Raw genomic sequence first — 25,005 nt, 5'->3', positions numbered from 1 at the left:
CGAATAAACACCATTGAGAAGGCACTGTCCTGGTAGTTCGACTGAATATAAATCACTTTTGTTTTAGCTACAATTACCATGTTCTTTGAACTACTAGAATACAGGTGCATTCATTTTAACAATAGAAAAAGATCTGTGATATATATTAAGATTCAACAACCCAACAACACAGAAATCAAAAGACATGTATATATGTTAGTAATACGTTCCGAAATTATCTTAAAATTATACCTTTGTCGTAAGCTTTTTAAATATATTTGTTGAATTTGGTGAGTTTAATTCTAAAACTTAGTGAAGTCTATATACACTTCGTGACTTTGTCTGTTATAAAGTGTGTAACAACTGGCATCAAGTAAGGTATACAGAGTTAACTTACAGTAGAAGCAGATATGTCATTTCCAAAAGCTCTAAACGTGGATATCGTTGCCACTGATGCTAGTGTTGGAGTAACAGGGATAACGGCTGCACTTATTGAATTCATAATGGCAGCAAACAGTAAGTATTTCTTTTCTTGTTTTCTTATTTCTGTAAAAAAAATTGCAGATTTTTAAAACTCATTAGTTTTACAATTCAATGAATATATTGCATGATAAAAGACTTTTACTAATCTCTGTAGTCATGTTAAAGTCGCACAATGCCATTTTTGTCATTAGAGTTGAAGTAAAAATGTATGGATGTCAGCAAGTCACACTCCTTGGTTACGACATGTCAACTATGGATTGACGGACGATGATAACAGTTTTTGATAAAAAAAAATGCTAATGTTTGGATTTTTAAAGAAAATGTTCAGCTGTCTTAGGTTAGATTATTGAAAGTAAAGTTTGTTTAAATCCATTTTTCGGTGGTGTGAGGTAAGGTTATTGATAGTAAAGACAACATTACCAGATATTGAGTGTTCAAATGGTTCTTCCCATGCATACATCTTCAACAACTTCATACTATTGAGAACCTCTGTCATTTTTCTAACCTAAAAATGATCGAGACGATAAAAGAATTTAAATTATTATCAATTATATCTCTTTTTTTCGGTTTGTTAAAAAACAAGAAACTTGTCAATATATTGGCGGCTTAATAATTGAAGGTATATTTTTATATAATACATACACGTTTGTCCGTCTGCTGAAGCGTTTTTATACGCATTATTTCGACGCCTTTTGTCAACACTCCCTTAAAAAGAAAAAATAATACATATTCATAAAAAAATATTGAAGCCAATGAAGCGCAACAAAAAAAATGTTGAGACATATGGAGGTCATAATACGGTCTTATTCACATTTTAACTATCTTAAATATAAAAGTACGTAAATATTTTCTACCGAAATATACTAATAATGTCAGTTTTTATACTGATTCATTAAATAGAATAAATAAAATGTTAAAGTTTCTTCTACAATTAAGATACAAACGTCGTTTGTCAAGCTATCTTATCCAATTCATTCTTATTTTGAAATAACCTCATATTGAATACTCTGAATAAAAATCCTGCAATCGCTTTTTTTTTTATATAATAGCAAATTTAAGAATACCTGCAGAAATGAGTAATGGATTGGTATAAATCAATCACATATGTTGCCTAAAGATATATGTTACAGTGCGTTGTCGTCAATGAAAATAAAACTTTACAATGTTTGTGCGTTTGAAACGCTTTTCTGTATTCAACGCTCCTAACCATTTGAAAGCCAGGAATTTATAAATACGTAGAAACTTAAACGTTAGAAGTTAAAGGAATCTATAAAAAATAGCCAAATTCATGTAAGGTCAACTTCAAACAATAATTTTTAAAATATTGTATTAAATACGTCTTCGATGAGTTTAAAGTATGATTTATCTAGATTCTTTTTAAAATGAAATATTTAAAAAGGAAATTATGTCTTATTGTTTTCAATCTTGATATATTATGTTCAAATTTTCTATCAATTAAATTGATTCGTTTCGTCAGAAGTTATTAAGTCTAAACTGGTGTAGTTTTAGTGCATGTTAATCTCAAAAACTTTGAGAGCAGACTGTGTACCTGGAGTAAATAGCACAACACAAATATTCCCATTGCAATGAAACACCAAGGTCCTAGCAGGTAATATGTATATCCAGCACCGATAATCATGTATATTGGTAGAGCAATAATGTATACAAAAGTCACACAGTTCACGTACACACGGATAGCATCACCTCCAAATATGTTGATAAGCTAAAATGCAAATACACAATTAAGATAAAATTGAGAATGGAAATGGGGAATGTGTCAAAGAGACAACAACCCGACCATAGAACAGACAACAGCAGAAGGTCACCACCAGGTCCTCAATGCAGCGAGAAATTCCCGCACCCGGAGGCGTCCTTCAGCTGGCCCCTAAACAAATATATATACAAGTTCAGTGATAATGAACGCCATACTAAACTCCAAATTGTACACAAGAAACTAAAATTAAAAATAATACAAGACTAACAAAGGCTAGAGGCTCCTTACTTGGGACAGGCGCAAAAATGCGGCGGGGTTAAACATGTTTATGAGATCTCAACCCTCCCCCTATACCTCTAGCCAATGTAGAAAAGTAAACGCATAACAATACGCACATTAAAATTCAGTTCAAGAGAAGTCCGAGTCTGATGTCAGAAGATGTAACCAAAGAAAATAAACAAAATGACAATAATACATAAATAACAACAGTCTACTAGCAGTTAACTGACATGCCAGCTCCAGACTTCAATTAAACTGATTGAAAGATTATGTCTTCATCATATGAATATCAGGCACAATCCTTCCCGTTAGGGGTTTAGTATCATACCATCATAACATATATGAGAAGAACATATTCATAAATTGTAAATATTTCTAACCCCCTGCTAAGGCAACTGATTTTGTTGGTTAATAATATACAAGTAATGCAACAGTCGAATAGGCCGTTTGCATTTACTTTTTTAAATAACAATCTAATGAAATGTAATAATCTGTGATAAAAAAAAATATTGGTTTAATATTTATGTATTTGTTTAAAGTTACATTTTATATTTTCACGAAACCGCTTAGACTTTTACAGTTAACTATTTTATTGATTTATTTAATTAAAAGAAGGCTTTTTTTTCTTTGCTATGCAATTGTATCTAATGGCTGAAGATACTCTCGAACGGTAGTGATGGACGCAAGAAAATTGTTCTAAACAAGGAATATAGGTGAATGTATATTTTGACGTTTTACATTTTCATTTAGCTTTGAGAGTGGGTGTAAAATCGTCCCCTCCAAGACAACTACAATGCCCCTGCCCCTTCGATCCGCTACATTTGGTTTAATTCATATCAATCAACGACTTAGCATGACCATTCGCTTCTAAATATTTAGATATATTCATACATTTCTGACAAATCTTCTAAATAAAGAGGACAGTAGTTTACCAATGTTCAAATCTCGTGAATCGAGTAAGAATAGACATATCAAGGTAAAAAAGAAAAACTGAGAGTTTATCTAAAACTGTATTGTCAGTGTATATATTTAGGTAACATTGTGTCCTAAAAGTTATAAATATTACCTCGGCTAAACTCTTTCCTTTTATTTTTTGAAGTCTGAGGAGTTTTCGGTATGCCAATCCAAGAAATCCAGCCCTGAACCTTATACCTGTCAATATGATACAATGCCGTGTAGCTGAAGCCATTACTTAATATGTGATTTTCGCTGACGAACAAATGGGATTAATATTGTTTGGTGAAAGGGTGGATGTCAGCTAGATGAAAATCATTATTATATCCACGGTACTCTTATAAATCATCATATTAAAAACAATTACGACTCTTTTCTGTTGGTTTGTTTATATCGACTGTTTCTTGAACACTTTTAACAAAGCTCTTAATGCGTCGACGCCTTACAAATAGCTTTAAGTATCAATTGGTGCAATACGCTTTGATATTCAGCAATTACTATTTCATATTTCCTTTCAACAGATTACCTAAAACCTGATGAAGCCTTACTACAAATACTGACATACGCTGGCCGATGACATTGTTGTATACTTAATACAACATATAAAAAATTCACGAACGCCATTTAAATACTGATATTGGTAGGAAGACTTTATAAATAAAATGAGGAAGCATAAGACGGATACACGAATGTTGTATAATATGAAGTAGAGATATCAAGAAGAAATACAGCAGGCAATTTTCTTATGATAAAACATGGTTGATAGGGTTATTCATTGTAAGACCCAGCTGAGAGGCGACATTTTTCGCCCTTTATCACAGTCGAACCACTTTTCAGAACTTTACTATTTGATTCTCTGTTTAATTTCTTCTCGTCTTGTTTTATATTTTTTTTCTATATTTAAGATTTGTAAAAGATCATCTTTGCCCTCTCGGTATCTTTTTACTTATTTTCAAACATCTCATTTTAACAATGATTATTGACGGTCTTAAAACTATAAACACAACAGTAATACCTGTTTGAGCACCAAACATAACGATAACACAAAAGGTTCCAGCTCTGACTACATTCGCTGCCATCATGACGACGACAAGTCCAATTCCATAAAGTATATTATTCTCAACAGATTCAATATAAGCAATCAATTCATTTATAATGAATCCCTACAAAACATATTACAACCATGAAAAATCCTAAAATTTCTAAAATTTTCTTTATGCTAAATTGTAAGAATTTTTTTATTTAAAATAGGTGCGAAAAATGTTTTTCATTTTTTGTATATTTCATAATTAGCATATTAGAAATATATGAATACAGATTTGTTGCATTGCAGTATAAATGCCTGGGAATTCACAATGCATAAACATGAGCTGAAAAGAATATTTTGGATTATATTACACCACTGAAGTGCGGTAAAACGTTTGCCAAATAAGATGTAAATACGCGTTTTTTATTCAAGAATTTCACAAAACAACTATGTGATCTTGAAGCAACTGAATAAACTGGGAATGCTTAACAGTGATGTTATACTTTACATATTAATTTCAGGACCTGTTCCCCTGTATTTCATATGATGTTATCTTACTAAATTTACCTAACCCATTTGGAATCGTTAAGAAAAATATACATACCGATACTAGAAAAGTTGACAGAGCATTGACTGCTACAATGATCAAGCTGACTAAAATTCGAGTCTGACAGAATTTTAACCAACAACGTAGAACCGAAGCTTTCTTCTCTCCTTTTGATTTCACTTCATCTTTCCACAATGCTTCTAGTCTGATCCGGAAGAAAGATTGCACAATGAAATTAGACTAATTGACAGCAAAGCAATGATATGAATGTATATATATTATATACCATTATAATAATTATAACATTTTAATACAGTAATTGATTTCAATCTTAATCTTTAAGTGCAAGGGATTGCTTGCATTAAATTTTGGCAGAGAGGGGGGGGGGGGGGGGTTATAAAAATATCTTATCTTCATACATTCATTCTACTTTTCCGCCTTTATCATGTTTATCGTGTTTGAAGTTGTATTATCATTAATAGCACTAATAAAGACATTGAAGTCCAACAATAGTTCACTAATTTCAGTAACGATCATTGCGTGTCTGTGTAATAATACGGACACAGCTTATTGCGGAGTACAGTAAAAGGGCTGCTGCAGTAGTTAATATATAAATAAACTTTTTAAAATTTGGACTGACTGTTCGGTACATTTCGTTATCCTTATGAGAGGTGAGACAATTGCGCTGCTCTTCCACCCAAACCAATAGTTCTACTGCCTATCATTATAATCGTTATCTAAAAATACTCTTTCGTAATGCTATGTATTTTTAATATGTTCATTCCTAAACTTTTGTTGTGAGACCACATTTTATTTCACAAAGTGCATTATTATTTATATTTTTTCATACTACGGTAATTTTTAGCCAATAATACATTTGTCTCCAGGCATCTACCCTACATCCCACTTATTAGTGTCTCCAGGCATCTACCCTACATCCCACTTATTAGTGTCTCCAGGCATCTACCCTACATCCCACTTATTAGTGTCTCCAGGCATCTACCCTACACCCCACTTATTAGTATGTTCATGTTGATTCTGATTTTACAACATACAAAAGGAAATTAAAAGTGAGCTAAAACTGTCATATATTCACCTGTCAGTATTAATTTTGGAAGCCTCATAATCTGAACACTCCCAGATGTCTTCCTCTTTTAGATCCTCATCTCTATGTTTAAACATCTTCATGACTAGAGGTGTCATCCATGTCATAAACATGTATGACAATAAACCAGCCTTATTAATTGGTATTTTACCATCTCTAAAGATATTGAAAAAACGTTGAACAGTGTTAAAATATATCTATCTTTATCGCTATTTTACGAAAATTTCCTTTGATCTTACTGACTGATAATTTCCTTTCTCAGCGGAGTCGAGTGATATGAAAATTATCGCTAGAAACTAAGGGGGCACGTGCCGTTGCTAATAAAATTGACAACGTAGTCATAGGTAAAATAGCGATAAACAGATTATCATTGTTAAGATGATTAACGATAATCTATAAATATCACATTAAGATGGTAACTTAACTTGTATTATCAATGAAGTTGAAAATCGATGAAATAGTATTCCCTACCAGTTATTCTCTTTCAGTAATGTATATATTTGGTTTTAAAATATCATACTCACAGCATTAAAAATAAAATATAAAGTTAATTATTTATTGTTAAGTGTTTTGCAAGTTATAAAATATAATCAATGTTTAGTTGACTGATTTCTTTTAGCCCAATGACCAATGTAACAAATAAAACTATAGCCGAGAACAGATTAAGTCTTAAAAATTGAAAAATTATTTTTTTTACTATTTTTTGATACTTGGGACATTCTAGAAGGCTTACTTTGATGATGGTCTGAAGGGCTTCAGAACTTTAAGAGCTGTAGAATATTTCCGGGAACCTTGTGCATCTCCACTGGTAAAGCCATTTGTCACCTCTTCTGTAATTTCATATTCACTGAAATATAATGGATTTTGCCTTTTATAGTGTGTTGGCCTATGTATACAACAAAGGTTTAAACAAGACTACGTTTACTTAGGACACCATGCTCCGTTCGCAAATAAAATGTAAACTACATCAAATCAAACTTTTAACCTACCTTAAAAAAAACTTTAACCCTATCAGTGAACCGCGAAATGTGGATCAAACCAGAAATTTGTCATAAATGTTATATATAAATTTCGCATCACAAAGAACGCATATAATAAGTAGATGTGACCTGAGCTGTATTTAAAAGTACCTAAAAACAAACTTTGAACCTATCTTAATCAAAACTTTGAACCCGACACGAGACGGATGAACGGACGGACGAATGTACTCATAGACGGTTCAGATACACAGACTGCAAATCATAATGCCTCCACATTTCAGGTAATCCTTAAATCGGTTCAGAGGTTTAAATCGAATTAAACAAAATTTGTTCAAGTTGATAAATGTATCGATGACATAATTATATTATTATAGTAATTATAATATCATTTAGGAAACACCAATAATGTACTCTGTGTAAGAATCATTTTTAGTCTAACGATTATTACACGATTATTACAAGGGCTTTATGCCGGCGTCACACATTGGCGTATAGACCGACGTGCACCAGACGTGCAGAGAAAATTGACTAAGTCCGTATCGTTAGGTGCACGCAAGTGCACGCAAGAGGAACGCTAAGCAATCGTTAGACGCGCGTTGCATAAGTTTGAAGTACGTCGAAATGCAAAGGTATACGCTTGGTGAACGCTATAACTCCAGGAAATTTGTATGCAGCATAAAAATGTTCATCTAGCTCTAGCGTTTGTCAAGCGTATACCTGTTCGCTACACGCACGAAATACATACGTTACAAGCGTGTTGAAAAACGCTACAAACAAGTTTGAGACACGTTTAGGGCACGTTGTATACGCCTCAAGATCGTTCGACTTTTCCTTGGACGTATCCGGGACGTGTTTGTAACATACGCCTGACGTAGTTTCAGCGCTCCGTGAACGTATAAAACGCACCCGTGGCGTATCAAAAACGTATTCTGACATTCAACGAAACTTGCTCTGACATTTATAGTGGCATATGTCCGTGCATTTGCATATTCAAGTGCATGTATAAAATGGTATAAAAGGTTGGGCAGTGTTCAGTTTGGCACTTGCTATAATGGATTGCCTGGAGAGAATCAGGAGGGCATATTATCTTCTAGCCATGACTTTACAACATGTAGACCAAATTCACCTTAACATGCACCAATAGTTACAAGGCATTAGAAGGCGTCGAGAGGAGAATCCACCATTTTCTACATAAGGAAATGCCTTTACCAAGTCAGGAATATGACAGTTGTTTTTCATTCGTTTGATGTGTTTGAGCTTTTGATTTTGCCATTTGATAAAGGACTTTCCGTTTTGAATTTTCCTTGGAGTTCTGTATTTTTGCTATTTTACTTTTTTTTTATGACATTTATTTTAGCATACATGTAAGTCACTCAAGAATTCACATAGATACATTCGTAAATAGTTATCATGAGATTTTATATTTCTTCATATATGAAACTTTTTGCGATAATTTCATATTATCTCTACATTAAAGGAAACGGTGCCTGTTCTGATGCTCAGATGTATAATGAGTCCGAATTAAGAGAAGCAGCGGAAGATGGAAGCATAGGCTTCCCCGATGCCGAGCCTCTTCCAAATGATACCAAAGACGTTCCCTACTATTTCTTTGGAGATGACGCATTTGCCCTAAGAACGACGATGATGAAATCCTACTCTCATAGGACATTGGACAGAGAAGAACGTATATTCAGTTATAGACTATCGCGAACAAGGCGTGTTGTGGAGAACGCGTTTGGTATTTTGGCCAACAGATTCAGAATTCTCCTCTCAACTATGGGTCATTCCCCATCAACAGTTCGTCTGATAGTGAAGACATGCATTATTCTACACAATCTGATGAGAATTCGCTATCCTGGGCTTCAGGACCAACAACTAGATTTTGAACACCCCATCAACAGGAATTTAATTCCAGGAGCTTGGAGGCAGGGACCGAATCTGCAGGATACCCAGAATGTTACAGCAGCTTATATTGACAGTTAGAGAGGGAAAATGCAGAGGAACCTTATCAAGCACTGGATAAACTCGCCTGCTGGATCAGTTGCCTGGCAAGACAGAATGATATGAGACATGAATAATAATTGAAAAATAAATTGATCACATCTGTAAAATGGTTTAATAAGTTATGATTACACTCACTTGTCTTGGTTATAATTGAAAACATTCTTTCATGCTTCTTAATTCACCCATTTACACAGGAACAGTATGATTTCATGCACATATATTGCGATATATGGTAAAAGAAGAAAGTCTGCAGTGCAAAGTCTACACAAGAGTGGACACGCTAAAATGTCTTGCCTGCTTACTGGCATGTCGGAATATAAAATTCTTTATTGATCACTGGAGCATGAAAACAAGGTCAAGGTATAGTGACATATGTCAGACTGACTGACATGGTCACCTACTGAGGAGTCTATAGACCAATTACCATAACTCTATGTATTCTATGTACTGAGAAACTGACCTAATCACGAAAACTGGTCGCAGAATAAACAGAGTCATTCAACCATGAAAATGAGGTCAAGGACATGTGACGGACAGAAAGCTTGCAACGTAAGGCATCTATGAATGAAATTCGGATGGTCTAGGTATTTTTCCTTCTGAGTTATAAAGCTTTCACCAACTTGTTAACGCCGCCGCCGCCTTCGCCGCCGGTATAGCTTTCGACGCAGACGAGACAAAAATCAAACTGGACTAACAGGACGACTTGAACTTGGAAGACTTGGTAGACTGTCTTCTTGAATCTGGTCCCCAGTATTCTCTTCTTGCACTCTCTTTCTTGTTTCCGACGTTCTCATCATTCCACGGCCCAGGCCACGACCAAGAACTGATTTACCTTTGCCTCTTCCTTTGGGTGGCATTTCGAAATAAATTGTTATGAAAAAGGCGGGAACACAAGACCATGTGTATCCAGATGTAATACAAACACTCTATAATTACACGTCACAGACATGCCGAAAGCACGGATAATTTTGCCTGATCTGTGGGTAATCATGTCAAAATTAAACATGACTTCTCAATTGTTCAACTCAAGCCACAAATATCTGCGCTATGGCTCTCTCCTACTTTGAAAGTTACAACAAGTGATCTAAAAATTACTTTTTGTCATAGTTTAAAATTTCAAGGAAATCATGAATCCATGCGATATGGATCTCTCCTAGTTAAAAGATTATTAAAAGTGCTCTATCATATAAAAAAGAAGATGCGGTATGATTGCCAATGATACAACTCTCCGCAAGAAACCAAATGACACAGAAATTAATAACTATAGGTCACCGTACGGCCTTCAACAATGAGCAAAGCCCAAACCGCTTAGTCGGCTATAAAAGTCCCCGAAATGACAAATGTAAAACAATTCAAACGAGAAAGCTAACGGCCTAATTTATGTACAAAATAATGAACGAAAAACAAATATGTAACAGAGCAACAAACAACAATCACTGATTTACAGGCTCCTGACTTAGGACAGGCACATACAGAATATGGCGGGGTTAAACATGTTAGCAGGCGCCCAACCCTCCCCTAACCTGGGACAGTGGTGTAACAGTACAACATAAGAACAAACTATAAAAATCAGTTGATAAAGGCTTAACTCATCAGATGGATACAAATAGATATACATCTAACAAAAACATAGAGTAGACGTGGACGGGTACATCCCAACAACAAAAAGACACTAAATACAGATCTGAGAGTACTCGCAGTTACTGACAGCTAGTTCAAAGCTAATAACAACTAATAAAAAAATCATGCATCTAAGACTAAATTATCAATCATTACACATCCAACATCCAATGGATTTAGCATAAAGACGTCATAAACAGTCAGAGAAAAAACATGACCTTGACTTTTTGACATTTTTTTAAAGTTCAGAAAAAAATCCTGATCACCTGCGATGAAACTCTTTCCTACTCAATATAAAATGAATGTCTAATGATAGTCTTCACTTAAATAAGTCACCATTTTGCTTTTTTTTCTTAATTTTTTTTTCATCATATTATATTTCAGGACCAATTATATATGTTTTTCTTGTGTGTGTATGTTTTTCTTTTTTTTTTCAAAAATGTTTTTCTATTTCAGAAATAATGTCGGATTGTTTTACCCTATTCGTTCGTTCGTCCCACATAAGGAACGTGGATTTTCCAGTTATTTCCAACTTCAGTGTTCAAGTTGAACATTTTAGATTATGCAGGGTTTTCGTGCGTAAGGTCAAAAAAGGATGTTCTGTTTTGTCAATTTTTTGTGAAATCAGGAATTCGGATACATGGATTGTCTTGCTATCTTCTGTTACAGTTGTTTAGTTAGAATTTTTATATTATGCTGATTGTTTGTAAATACATGTATAATGTATTTTGTCCAAATTTCATTTTCTTTTATTCTTTTTAGGAAATGCTATGATGTTGAACTTTTATGTCAAAGTAGATCCTCCTGACATAACTTCCAGTACTTTATTTTTGCCGTTATACAATAGCGTGTCACTTTTCATCTGATAAATAAAATTAGCAATTAGTGTTTCCATACCAAACCTTCATTCGTCAAGATCAGTTTTTGCACTTACCATGTACATTTTGTTTATTTAATATTCACATTCTTTACCTCTTGATACTTTGCAAAACTTTACTCGTGAAGTTTTGAACGAACGGCAACGATAAGTTGTCCTACATTATGAAACAAATCTTAACTTTTATCAAATGTGCATTTCAGACGCAACCATTTCAAGTTGTGATTCAATATTACTGTTTACCAAATCTAATGTTGAAGGAACTATATTCGCGTATACAGCGGGGAAACATCTTTGTCTATTTTTTAGGGGATTTACCAAGTAAAATATTTTATAATATTTCATTCTTATATAAAATATTGTACAAGTAGTTTATTTATTTCAAGCAGTTGCCATTGTTATACAGCAGAATATATATAACTGTTTGACCGCCTCATCGTGCAGATCAAGTTAGCCCTGATATGTATTAAATTTTACAACCCAACTTGTATACAAGTAACCCTGAATATATTATCAACTTGGTCAATTTATTCGTAGACATGATGCCTTTATCATTTCCGTATTTGATATACGCATTAACTATTTGTTCGATTGTATACAGGATATATAAATAAAGTTCTTACGCAATCATGTGATATGATTTCCACCTTGATCTCACTGTCGAAGACTATATATAAAACTGAAGAGATACGGGGTTTTGCCAAATGTACAGATTTTCCCCCGAATTCCATGGTCACTATTATGCCAGATATTCATGTTTTAACGTTCAAGGGTTAAAAAAAAGCAATTATAGTACACAACTTTACTTCGAACAAAGTACAAATAGAAACAAGATGTAAAATGAAAAATTTCTTCAGTAAGAACGAGATATGTTTTCCATTATAGAATTCCTACCTCAATTCAGATGCGTTCCATGTTGCTCCATTGTATAAGGCAGGATTGTCGTAAGCGTATGCTTCCTTATTCTTTACTGTTTCGTCTAGGCCCGTAAATATACTAAACTTCCGTAGTTCTGGAACAGACTTCTTCTTCTTGACGTCAGACATTCTAAACTTCCTCCTAATGCATTTGTATCATATTAATTTGTACAATTATTTCAATTTATCCTTTTATTATATACCAAGTAAGGTTAGAAACATTTCTTTTCTTTTTTTGTATACAAGATAAAGCAACGTACAAATTTTGCCGAAAATGAAACATCCTTAAACACATAGTTACGCTCTTGGCTTTTAAAAGGGTAAACATAGTGTCTACGAATGTATTAGATAAATTTGGTTTTTCACTTCCAATCGTCTATATATTAACGCTATGATCAACAAAAAAGATGAGAACAGTATTAAGAATGATGCTGAAATGTCGTGAACTGCGGCCGTGTAGTTAATTTTGAATTTGTTGATGACCAGATTACTCGTGCCCTTTACATTGTTTTCCAAATTCAATGATACATATGGTTTGTAAAAGTATTAACATTTCAATTATATATTTCTGATATTGTTATGTATGTTCTTATTAAAATAACAGTTCATATTAGTTCTATACCTGTGACATACGGAATTCCTATTCCTTACTGAGTGTATTTCCTCTGGTTGTTTCTGTTTTATAGTCTAGAACAATTAGTCACATACTTTCGTTCTAGTTTGTCACTCTTAAAGATCAAATTGTGACCTGGAATAATTACGGTTTAATTTTATGTTGTGTAATTCTAAATTCATTAACATATTATTATGATCGGACAACCGTTATACATTGAAGAAATCTGTTTTTCCAACAGTTATTTTCATGTATAAGTATTTTAATTTTTACACCATTTGAGGCTAGCTGTGCACATCTGAATGGCTTTCAATTATAAAAAGTATTTTGATATGTCTCTATATATTTAGGAGGGAAAATGACCAGAAGAGAGAAATATTGAAGATATGTAAAAGAACAAATGTCTAAAATACAACAGAGGCGGAAGAAGAAGAGAAAACAGTATACAGCAAACTGTATACCAAAAACTGTGTTTCAGTAAAGTATCAAAATAACATTGGGACTGTAAAATAAATCAAGTATGGTTTTGTAGATTGTTTTCATTATAAATCGGTATTTAAAATATCATCAGGCGTATAATGGCCTGGGGTCTGCAGCCAACTTTGATTCTTCCATGATGACAGGTGAATGAAATACCACAATTCAAAATTCATCTCTTTCGATGCCCAGTTATGGAACACACAAGTTATATATATAGCACGTCAATTTTAATTCACGATAAGCGTAGCTTTGAGTGGATTAAATATGTAAATGAGTTAGGCGTGGCTATATGTTATTTGTAACATTAATGGGCGATGACCATTGTCAAAAGTTAAATTTAATTGTACTTTTCATGCATTAAATATGTCAATTTCTATGACAAAACGTCTCTTATTTTCAGAAAATGAACTTATGGAAGAGACTTTTTATGGCTCCGCAACAAAGTTTTCGGGGCCAAATAGTTTTACCCTTGTCCGTCATTCCGTAATTCTGTCATTCTGTCATTCTGTCATTCTGTCATTATGTCATTCCGTCATTCTGTCATTCTGTCATTCTGTCATTCCGTCATTCTGTCATTCCGTCATTCCGTCATTCCGTCGTTTCGCAACAAACCATTATACGCAATAATTTTCTAAACTCCTACAGATATTCGGCTGATATTTGATATGTGAGTTAACCATGATGAGTTACAGATCAAGTTAAAGTTTCGTTCCAATCTGCTAATTCTTACCAAAATTACGGGCTTTGATAAATTGTTGAAAGTCAGAGTTATACAGACTTTTTTTCTAAACGCTTTCAGATATTAGGCTGATTTTTGGTATGTGAGTTACCCATGATGAGTTAAAGATCAAGTTAAAATTTTTTTCCGCTCTGCTAATTTTTGCAGAAATTGGACTTTGATAAATTGTTGAAATCACATTATACGGACTTTTTTCTAAACGCCTTCAGATATTGGGCTGATTTTTGTTATGTGAGTTAACCATGATGTGTTACAGATGGAGTTTAAGTTTCGTTCCGCTCTGCTGATTTTTGCTGAAATTACAGGTTTTGGACTTTGGAAATGATTGAAAATTACAGTTATACAGACTTTTTTTCTATATGCCTTCAGATTTTGCGCTGATTTTTGATATGTCAGTCTACCATGATGAGTTACAGATCAAGTTTATGTTTCGTTCCGCTATGCTGATTTTCATGTCGTTTTAACACATCTTGTTAGATCTGCAGTACATCCACTTCCGGTTTGCTGATAGTTTGAAATTTAACTACACATTGATCAAGGAAATTTTTCACCAAACTAGTATTGGTCTTGAGAGCTGGATCCTATCCATGCATGTTTGTGTCCACATGTGTTATGAAATTGCAGATTTTTCAACTTTTTGAGACGGGGCCATTCGTGTCATTCCAATACATCTATTTCAGTAAGATTTTATTTAATGATAGATGTAGGTAAATGAATTGTTGCCATGATACTTGTTCTTTCATCAAGGTTTAAAGACCAGAGAGCGATTTGTGTGTTATTGAAGAGTTTCCCCACACTGACGAAAATGCTTGAGGAGTATGATGCAAAACCTTGTTCGCTGTATACCATGCTGCTTGCTTTCAAAACCAGAAGAATTTAAAGTTGTGATACGAAGGAAACTTTTTTTAACCTTATTGTGAAGGTATTCTGCCTTCCAAACACCATGGAAAAGATGGATTAATGGATGGCCTTTTGATTGCCTAAAGTCCAGATATAAATATTTTAAGCATCTTCCACGGAGATATACCTTTGAAAAGTGGAGGAAATGAAACGACTGAAAATCCAGTGACAAGTTTTTTTGGAATATTTATTTTGTCACGATAAAAACAAGTATCCACTAATTTATCAATATCGCCTCTTCGATTATAGACCACGTTATTACTTTTTGTAGCTGTCCTCGGGCCTTCATTTGCTTCACTTTATGAAACCATTTTTTATTTAGCCTAAGGGTAAGGTTTACAAGTTTGACTAATTATAGGGTAAGCCCACTTCCCCCATTCCCTAATTTATTCTTTTTGATAAACGGTTGTGTATGCATTTTATTGAAATGTATTAGGACATTTTATGGTCATTGATTTCATTGTTTACTAGGCCAAGGAGGCGGAGCTAGACAGTGAAATAACAACTTCTGTGATCGAAGATGATCTAAGCTCCTCCTATTCTTTGCTTTCCTATGAAAAGCGACCAACGTCGGGATTGGAGAGTGCAATAACTAAAAGATAACAGAAGTTAACTCACTCAAAGATCAAAGGAAAATTACCATTCATGTTACAATCTTATATACTTTTATTTACAGTAGATGGTCAGTCCATATAGAAACTGATTATTTACTACATGTAGCTGCAAACGAATTACATGATTCCGTCACTTGTTTCCAATTTATATGTTGATAGTCGGAAAGCTGACCCCAGTTTAAACCCATTTCTAAAGACAGCAATCATTATGGAAGTCATGTGACTACTATAATTATTTGGGCATTTTTGGGGCATTTTTTGTATTCAACTGAAATAAGTCTGTTACCTCCAAAAAGTGCCATCAAATGAAATCAAAATATGCTGTATTGTAGGTTATAAATGACAACTGCGTATTAGTAGTTCTAACATAGAAATTGTTTTGATTAAACGTACTGAATTAGAATACGAAGCCTTTAAACCTGAGCTCGTCATTTATTTGTACTTTTATTATTTTAGCAGCATTTGCTGTTATTTACAAGAGAACATAAGTAGAATCAATAATCACCTTTTTAATAAATATAATTGATTATATTTTTATACAACAGATATATGTAAAACATTTAGGTAAACATATTCTATAATTTCAAAACAGTTCGGACTTCCTGGACTGAAATAGGGCTGTGCAGTTATTCTGGGACATACATGTAATACATTATCCCATGTGTTACTTTAACATTTTGGTATATTTTTTTACTGCTGTATAATAACCGAATAAAACTAACACAGAAAAAAATTTCTAGTGCATAAATGCAAGAGCTAGCCAAAATATGTATAAATACTGGATCTAGACATGGTTAAAATGTCACTGAAATTTATGTTGAATTACCTTGCAATATATTTTTTCATATATTTCTTTACAAAATAAATATTAATCATAGTATCTCAATGTAAATCATTCATAATTTAAATAAAAACAAATTTGTGTTCTTTTGTGTATGTTTATTAATTAAAATAACTATAAGTTTTGTCTCATTTTATTCTATTCAGGTTCTCGTGAATGAAGCCTTTACGATAGGATAATAATTTTATATGGTAAATCATGAACTTGCCAATAAATAATAATGATATAGATTCCGATCTCATAACTTTTCCTCTATTTCAAAAAAATAACTTTTTATTTTAACAGAAATAAGTCACACTGTATATATGATTATGAAAATGCCCGTCAAATTCATTAGAAGTGATTGAAATGCAAGTCTGATAGAGATTGCTATAAGTTCAAAGGACAAGACCGGACGAGATCAATAACCTCGCCCCTTTATTGTAAATCAGATACAGACCGTCACTTGTACTGTAAATATAACTTCTACATATTATATTCATATCAACTTAAAACTTTTACAGCCTTCATTACAAAATAGTAATATATTTACATCACGAGTGTCTATGCATGATTTTGTCCATCTCATGATCTAAATTTTAGCATGTGGCTGTTGTGCACAGACATTATAAAGTTACCTTTTCTTTTTGTTTCAGTTGACGTCGAATTAATCCTGTCAAATTCACAGTAGAATTCTCCATTGCTTTTTCAAACAACTGTGCATTTCCAAACACACTAAATGTTGTGTACATTCGGTTCACATGCATGTTGACATCATGTGAGACCAAAAAAACCTACAATGTCAAAACATGTCTATCTTTCGAAATTTAGTCCAAACGGGGTTTCATAAGGGGTGACAGATCGTATTAGACTTAAAATATTTTCTAACTTTAAGATACGTATTAATTTCGTAAATTTATATAACTTTAATGTTAGTTTATTTGTGAAAACAGAAGAAAACAGTAACAGACAATTTCGCATAATTTTCAACGTATTTCTTTTTTGATGGCAAATACTTGAGTTATATTTTCTAAATTACAACAAGACACATGCTTAAGAGATAGAGGGACATCAATTTCTGACTCCAGCAGCAAGTAAGAAACAGAAAGCAGAAAAATTTCCCAACTGCTGACAAATTCATTTTTCCGCGAAAATAACGCAACTTCAGAATGGAGGGCTTTAATATCAGTCCCATTGTTGTCTTTATAAAGTAGCAACTACGGTGACCGTCGTTTCTTAGGGCTTGCTTTTAACACTAGAATATAATTGTAAGCTCCTCCAACCTAATTAATCAACATTATTTATTCATTTTACACATTGTTCTTCTACTTGCACACACTGAATAACCCGCGTAGCAGTTTATTTAAAAGTGTGCGCCACTTTTTTGAGGTTATTTCGAATAGACAGAAAACTGCATAGTCATTCCATATAATTTGATTCTAAAAGATCATTTTTAAGGAGTAAATCATGAAAAAACGTTGATAACGTCACGATCACATGCCAAAATTATGTCTATGAGCTGATAGACAAAAACTCTCAACCAATCAAAAGACATCCAAAATCAAATTATTTGAAAAGGTAGTTGACATTTATTTTTTATGTATCATAAATATGAATAATCAATAGAAATGAAACAATATATACATCCCGATGTTTATTCAAGCATATCTTTCCTTGTTGATATGCTCTATGGAGCATGACACGAATGATTTATTTCGATTAGAATTGGAAAATTCAGGACTTTTGTACTTTGAAGCGGACCTATATGACGGTTGAAAGGAATCAATTTTAATTTGACGAAGCATATGATCTGGAAGTGAACACATGGAATCTGTATATATTAAATACATGGTAAACAAACTCATTATATATACCAGGTTTAGAATTATGAGCGCCAGATGCGCATTTCGTCTACCAAAGACTCCTCAGTGACGCTCGAATAAAAAAGTTTAAATGGCCAAATAATTATAAAGTTTGAAGTTGAAAAGCATTGAAGACAAAAAATTCCAAAAGTAAATGGGCGTGTTATATTTTAAATACACGGTAAGCAGTACAGTCCCCTTGCATAGTTAGGATTGGGTTCGTGTTACTCAGTCTTTAATTCTCTCTGTAGTATTTTTTAGACTGTCGTTTGCCTTTTCGTCGTTTTTCTGTTTTGCCCCTTTGATTTCTCGACGGTTATATATATCAATCTTGCCGTATCCTAAAGACATGTACGAGAGTCGGAATGTGGGTCGTTGATTTCTTTATCCTTAAGTTTTTTAGATCAATTTTCTTTGATCTTTATTTATTTTGACCCTTATTCTCTGTTTCTTTAAATTTCAGAGCCCCTTTATTCTCCATTCTTTATTTCTTGTCCTATTTTTCTCTATTCTTTGTTTTGTCTTTTATTCTGCAATTTTTGCCTATTATTCTCTATTCCAAACTTCATGTGCAATTCACAACTTGTGCGGTTTGTTAGGATATGTTCAAATGAAAATGTTTTTAATAAACGTAACCTTGCATTAAGGTCCGTGTAACACTTATCAATTCAATGTTTTAAAAAGTTTTCAAATTTTAGATTTTTGGAATTTTGATCAAAGTTTTAAAATATCAAAAATCCAAATTATTTAAAAGTTTTGAAATTTTAAAATTTTCACCATATAAATATAATTTTAAAATTCTAAATATCGTTTTTAAATTTGATAGTTTAGATATTTGATCAAACTTTAAAAGTACTAAACTTAACGTGCAGTTTTGATTATTTCGCTTTTTGAAAGTTTGGTTTTTTTCAATTTTTGATTAACATATCAAAAATAGAAAAGGGGCGAAAAGAGGGGTACCTGTAAACACGGCTCTGATTATGATCATTCTTAGTTAGGAATAAAAAGCACGAAGTATATCTGTAAACTGCGAAACGAAGCGAAACAAAACGAAGTGAAAAGTTACTGTTACTTAAGAGTTAATGTATGAAATAAAACCAGAGGCAGACAGTTGAAAGCGGTTAAAAATTGATTTACAAAATAAATATTTCTCAAAAGAAGAGAATTCATTTTAAAACAAGACGCACGGCTCTGATTATGATGATTCTTACCTTAGAAAAGAAAGCACGAAATATAGCAAATTATTTTTAAGTGCAAAATAAATAATCTAAAGAAGAAGTTCTTTTTTTAATCAAATTGGACATCACATGAGATAACAGTATCCTGAAAAATTTTATGGTTTTGCATCTATTGAAATAAAAATGTAAACCTATTTAAACCGGCATCAAACAAGTTGATTTACGTTTTGAAAATCTCTAACATAAGCATTATAGCGTTTCAGATACATAATTCAGAACTATGTGGTTTACCAAGCGCCCATCATTAAGGAGTAACAGTGAAAACTGACCAACTCGCAGTAGGTCAAATAGTATGGTTAGGTTGAGTATGTATATATATTTCTACTGAACTTTAAGCAATAAAATGGCTCAATACACGTTGTGTTATCTCAAATTTGATTTCAAATTTTTCTGTTTTGCTCTACGACTTCTTACTTTCTGCAATCATGTCGGCAGATGAAATCATTGCTTGTACATTTTGAACGATCATCTTTAACCTTTTAATCAACTATTTCAGTTCTTTATAAATTGTTGGCCTTCAAATATTCGGCTTTGCGCGTTCCTGATAAAGGTACACCCAGAAAAGCTCTTCGAACGCATGCAATTTATGACGTTTTGTTTTCATTTTTTATCGATTGCATGACGATCATATATTGCCTTGTATCATTGATTTTAGTTCTAAGTATTGGTACAGTAGGAAAAATGAATTCAATGAACGTTGTTCTATAGCCTCGAATGTGGGTGGTTGCTGATATCTTTTTTACGCTGAATTTAACAGTAAGACCAAATATTAGTAGCTTGGAGCCAGGATACTGTTATAAAGTATCTACATAAACTCACCATAGATAGATACCAGGATGTAAACGTTGTATTTGCGCCAGACGCGCGTTTCGTCTACAAAAGACGTATCAGTGACGCTCGAATCAAATTAAGCTAAAAAGGCCAATACAGTCAAATAAAATTAAAAAGGCCAAATAAAGTAATCGTTAACATCAAACTCATCGTTCTGGTTTTGTAAAAGCATATAAACGTATACCAATAACATTATTTTCAGCCTGCATACTTATGTAAGAGTTGCCGCTGTACATTAAGCGCTCATCTATCCATTTGTAGGTGTCGGCATTTTGAAAATTGCAATTAATTTTTAAAAGTTTATATCAGCGATAAATGGTAATCTATTTGGGAATCCGAAATATAAATATTGTCACTAAGGTGACACTATATTTGACCTCCCACAATAATGGTACATTTTTCAGGTGCGGATCAATGAATTTGAAAAGGTGGGGGCCTAGTCAGGGAACGATCATTTATGTCTTTTTCCTAAAAAAATATTCTGTACAAGCAGAGGACAAAAAAAAATATTCTGTATCCAGTTTTTCCCAATGCCATATAGTGTTAACTTATGAACCAAATAATTTGATTAATTACGTTGAAAAACTTAATAAAATTGTTCTCGCTTAGCGCGATGAAAAATTCTCAGCTCTACAAAACAACCATACCCCCACTTTTGAAGTTAAATGGTTATTTTGTAGACAAAGTTTGGACTGATGCTTGTAAAAAGTATATGCATTTATCATATACGTAGCTCGATTAGGGGTCCTCAATCCGCCATTTTTTTTAAAATAGCAAATAAAAGGAAACGGGATTTTTTTGTATTAAGGGATGGTTCCGTATTTGTTATTTGTGCATTTTTAAGTTAGCGTACGACAATCAACTTTCAGCAAAGTAAAAGAAGACAGTATCTGTCCAGTCAGAATGGGGCGTGTAAAGAGAGTGCCACGCTGTCTGCATGATGAATATTTAATTTTTGGCCATACACCAATGTTGCTCTTGAAAAACCAGGACAATGTAAAACGCTGAATTTTAATTAAAGCATTCACCTATAGAGCGCTGAAAACTGAATATTTGAAAGTCAAGTAAATACAAGAACCGAAACAATTGAAAAGGTGTTTGGCCATATCAAAATCCATCCCCGATGCAGTTGAAACCTAAGTTTCTTTGTAATTTGTATGTAAACGAACTATTTTAAATGATCGATTGTTGGTTGCCAGTGGCATATATTTCATACATGTTCAGGACGATAAAAAATTAGAAATAATACAACAGGAAGGGATTGTGCTTGATATTCATATGATGAAGACATAATCTTTCAATTAGTTTAATTGAGGTCTGGAGCTGGCATGTCAGTAAGTAGTAGTCCTTTGTTAATTTATATATCATTTTCATTTTGATTAGTTTCTTTTGTTTCCTCTTCTGACGTAGGACTTGGACTTTTTGTAAAGTGCGTTTTACTGTGGGTATTGCTGTGTGTTTGTTTTTTCTACATTGGCTAGAGTTATAGGGGAGGATTGAGATTTCACAAAACATGATTAACCCCGCCCATTTGTGCGCCTGTCCCACTTCATGGGCCTCTGGCCTTTTTAGTCTTGTATGATTTTAGTTCGGAGTTTAGTATGACGTCCATTATCACTGAACTTGGTACACATTTTTGTCTAGGGGCTAGCTGAAGCACGCCTATCACAACGTTCATTGCGACACCATAAATTCAGTATTCCTTCTGTATCAATACTTGTGTATTTCTATGTTGTGATGTTACACTATTGTTTCAGATAAGTTTTTCTCGTTTCTCGTTTTTTATATAGATTAAACAGGTGTTTTTCCCGTTTGAATGGTTTAACACTAGTAATTTTATGGGCCCTTTATAGCTTGCTGTTCGGTGTGAGCCAAGGCTCTATTTTGAAGACCATACTTTGACCTATAATGGTTTACCTTTATAAATTGTGACTTGGATGGAGAGTTGTCTCATTTGCACTCATACAACATCTTCTTATTTCTTTTGGAACTGAAATCAATCATTAAAGGCATTATATTATCGTCATGCAATCGATAAAAAATGAAAAAAAAAAACGTTAAAAATTGCATGCGACCGAAGCGCTTTTTCTGGATCTACCTTCATCAGGAATGCTCAAAAGTCGAATAATACTATTTGGCTTACTGCGAGTTGGTCAGTTTTCACTGTCACTCCCAAATGTTAGGCGCTGGGCACACCAAATATTAGATTTTTTTGTTAAAGTAAATCAACTTGTTTGATGCCGGTTTAAATAGGTTTAAAAAATGTTTTTAATAGATCCACAACATTAAAAATTTCAAGATACTGTGATGTCTAATATGATTTACAAAACTCCGAATTCTTCTTTTAATTATTTAGTTTGTAATTAAAACTGATTTGATATACTTCGTGCTTTTTATTCCTAACTAAGAATGATCATAATCAGAGCCGTGTTTACAGGTACCCCTCTTTTCGCCCCTTTTCTATTTTTGATATGTTAATCAAAAATTGAAAAAATCAAACTTTCAAAAAGCGAAATAATCAAAACTGCACGTTAAGTTTAGTACTTTTAAAGTTTGATCAAATATCTAAACTATCAAATTTAAAAACGATATTTAGAATTTTAAAATTTTAAATTATTTGGTGAACATTTCAAAATTTCAGCAAAAACTTTTTGAAATTTTGAATTGATAAGTGTTACACGGACCCATTAAGGTGGTACATAACACTACTTAGAGATAACTCTGTAAAAATCAGTTGAACGTTTTAATCACGTTCTATTGTTAAGGAAATATTAAGCTTCTCAATGATCAAAATTAGTGTTTGTCAAACTGCTATATATCCAATGAAATTTTTCCGATAAAGTGTGTGGTTCAAGTTTTTAAAATTTTTATATTTTTGTCAAAGGGTCAAAGTTAATATTTTGTCAAAATTTTATGAAAATTAAACGAGCCAAATTAATTTAAGTCAAGGCCTCGCGGTCATAAAACTTTCGAGCTCGATTTCCCTACTCAGACTCAGAAATCAACCAATCAAAATCCTGGATTTGGTGTTTCGAGCACAAGTTTTGTACTCCGAGTACTGAGTAAAGTTTTATGACCGAGAGCCAAGATGTTTGGTACCACCTTAAAACAAAAGTTTATTTTACATTGTTACAAATACCACAGACATGAGAATACTTTCAAAACATTTTACAGTCGGTATCTGCACCTTGTCTGTTAATACAATGTTTGTTGTAAACAAATCAATATAAGATTGAATTTGTCACCCAACATTTTATTGTAATGTCGTTAATTGAACTAATCACTGAAAAATAATCTATCTTACCTCCTATACATTTCTAGGAATATCATTGGTTAAAAGCGACCGCGAGGAGACCGTGTATATTTAATATGGGGTTAGTAGGTGTGGTTTATTTTAAAACACGGTAATGGTTTAAAAAAAAAACAACACGACGTTGATGAAAAATCTGAAACGTTTCGCCCGGACAACAGATGTAGAAATTGATGATAAACGATTGAAATAAATGCAGAAAACACATTAATAGCTAACAAGTTGTTATTATTGGTATTTATTTTTGTATAGACCAATGGAAGTAGGTTCTTCATTTGAAGACATCCTTTGATAAGCTCCTAGTCTAGATGTCGCATGTTAAGATAGTTGGTAAGATAAATTTGTTGTATGTAGACTCGATACATTTCTGGAGTCTTTCAATGGCAAGGGCTAAATGCAGGATAAACTCACTAATTCAATAAAGATGGTACTTTCTTATATATGTGACAATTGTAAACACTCATTGCGGTATATTTTGCGAGTCCTGATATCCTTTTTTATGTATTTTAACTTCAAATCGTTCTATTTAGATGATGACATTTTGTATGAATTACACCTCATGATAGGGAGAACAGTGTGGGAAAAATTCACGTGTAAAATGATTTAACTGGTAGTTTAAAATAAATAAACATAACTAATTTAAATAAGAAGATGTGGTATGAGTGCCAATGAGACAACTCTTCATCCAAGTCACAATGTATAAAAAGTTAACAATTATAGGTCAAAGTACAGCCTTTAACACAGAGCCTTGGCTCACACTAAACAGCAAGCTATAAAGGACCCCAAAATGACTAGTGTAAAACAATTCAAACAGGAAAAGCAACGGTCTAATCTATATAAAAAACGAGAAACACTTATGAACCACATCAACAAACGACAGCCACTGAACAACAGGCTCCTGACTTAGGACAAGTGCATAATAACTAAGGCTATAAGAGTACTTGTAATCAATATATAATATGAAAAGAATTATATGTTACATTAATACTAATGTATGGTTGAAATTCATCTTCAGGCGGGTGCTTTCCAAATGAGTATTAAATTTCACATATTAACAGTAAGTCAAAAGAATGTTGAAACTCGGATTAACTGAGAATGACGACATAGGTAGT

At 33.0% G+C, this 25,005-nt stretch overlaps 1 protein-coding gene and 1 long non-coding RNA gene across 2 annotated transcripts; both read right to left on the bottom strand.

Annotated features, from left to right (window-relative positions):
• Positions 1–1,102: 1,102 nt before the first annotated feature.
• Positions 1,103–4,564, bottom strand: LOC127714932 (uncharacterized). The gene is made up of 4 exons (XR_007988006.1): positions 4,425–4,564; positions 3,522–3,607; positions 2,012–2,185; positions 1,103–1,167 (listed from the first exon to the last, which is right to left on the bottom strand). It is a non-coding gene; the product is annotated as an uncharacterized LOC127714932 (long non-coding RNA).
• A 134-nt stretch (positions 4,565–4,698) lies between these two features.
• On the bottom strand, positions 4,699–17,395 carry LOC127715889 (ATP-binding cassette sub-family C member 5-like). The gene is made up of 7 exons (XM_052222008.1): positions 17,291–17,395; positions 13,109–13,234; positions 12,464–12,628; positions 6,822–6,935; positions 6,080–6,244; positions 5,041–5,188; positions 4,699–4,779 (listed from the first exon to the last, which is right to left on the bottom strand). The coding sequence occupies exons 3-7, from the start codon at positions 12,613–12,615 to the stop codon at positions 4,699–4,701; spliced, it is 660 nt and encodes a 219-aa protein (XP_052077968.1). The 5' UTR covers positions 12,616–12,628; positions 13,109–13,234; positions 17,291–17,395.
• Positions 17,396–25,005: the final 7,610 nt, after the last annotated feature.

The sequence above is a fragment of the Mytilus californianus genome, unplaced genomic scaffold (assembly GCF_021869535.1).
Source record: "Mytilus californianus isolate M0D057914Y unplaced genomic scaffold, xbMytCali1.0.p SCAF_9, whole genome shotgun sequence".
NCBI lineage: Eukaryota > Metazoa > Mollusca > Bivalvia > Mytilida > Mytilidae > Mytilus > Mytilus californianus.
This window is presented reverse-complemented; position numbering and strand designations above follow the sequence as displayed.

Excerpts from the sequence above, each read along its gene's own strand:
- LOC127715889 (XM_052222008.1), bottom strand. The coding sequence starts at position 12,615 with ATGTCTGACGTCAAGAAGAAGAAGTCTGTTCCAGAACTACGGAAGTTT. Across the intron at positions 6,245-6,821 it reads CCCTTCAGACCATCATCAAA|AGATGGTAAAATACCAATTA; the intron begins GTAAGCCTTCTA and ends CAATATCTTTAG. Across the intron at positions 4,780-5,040 it reads TGTCAACTTTTCTAGTATCG|CTCATGTTTATGCATTGTGA; the intron begins GTATGTATATTT and ends TATTCTTTTCAG.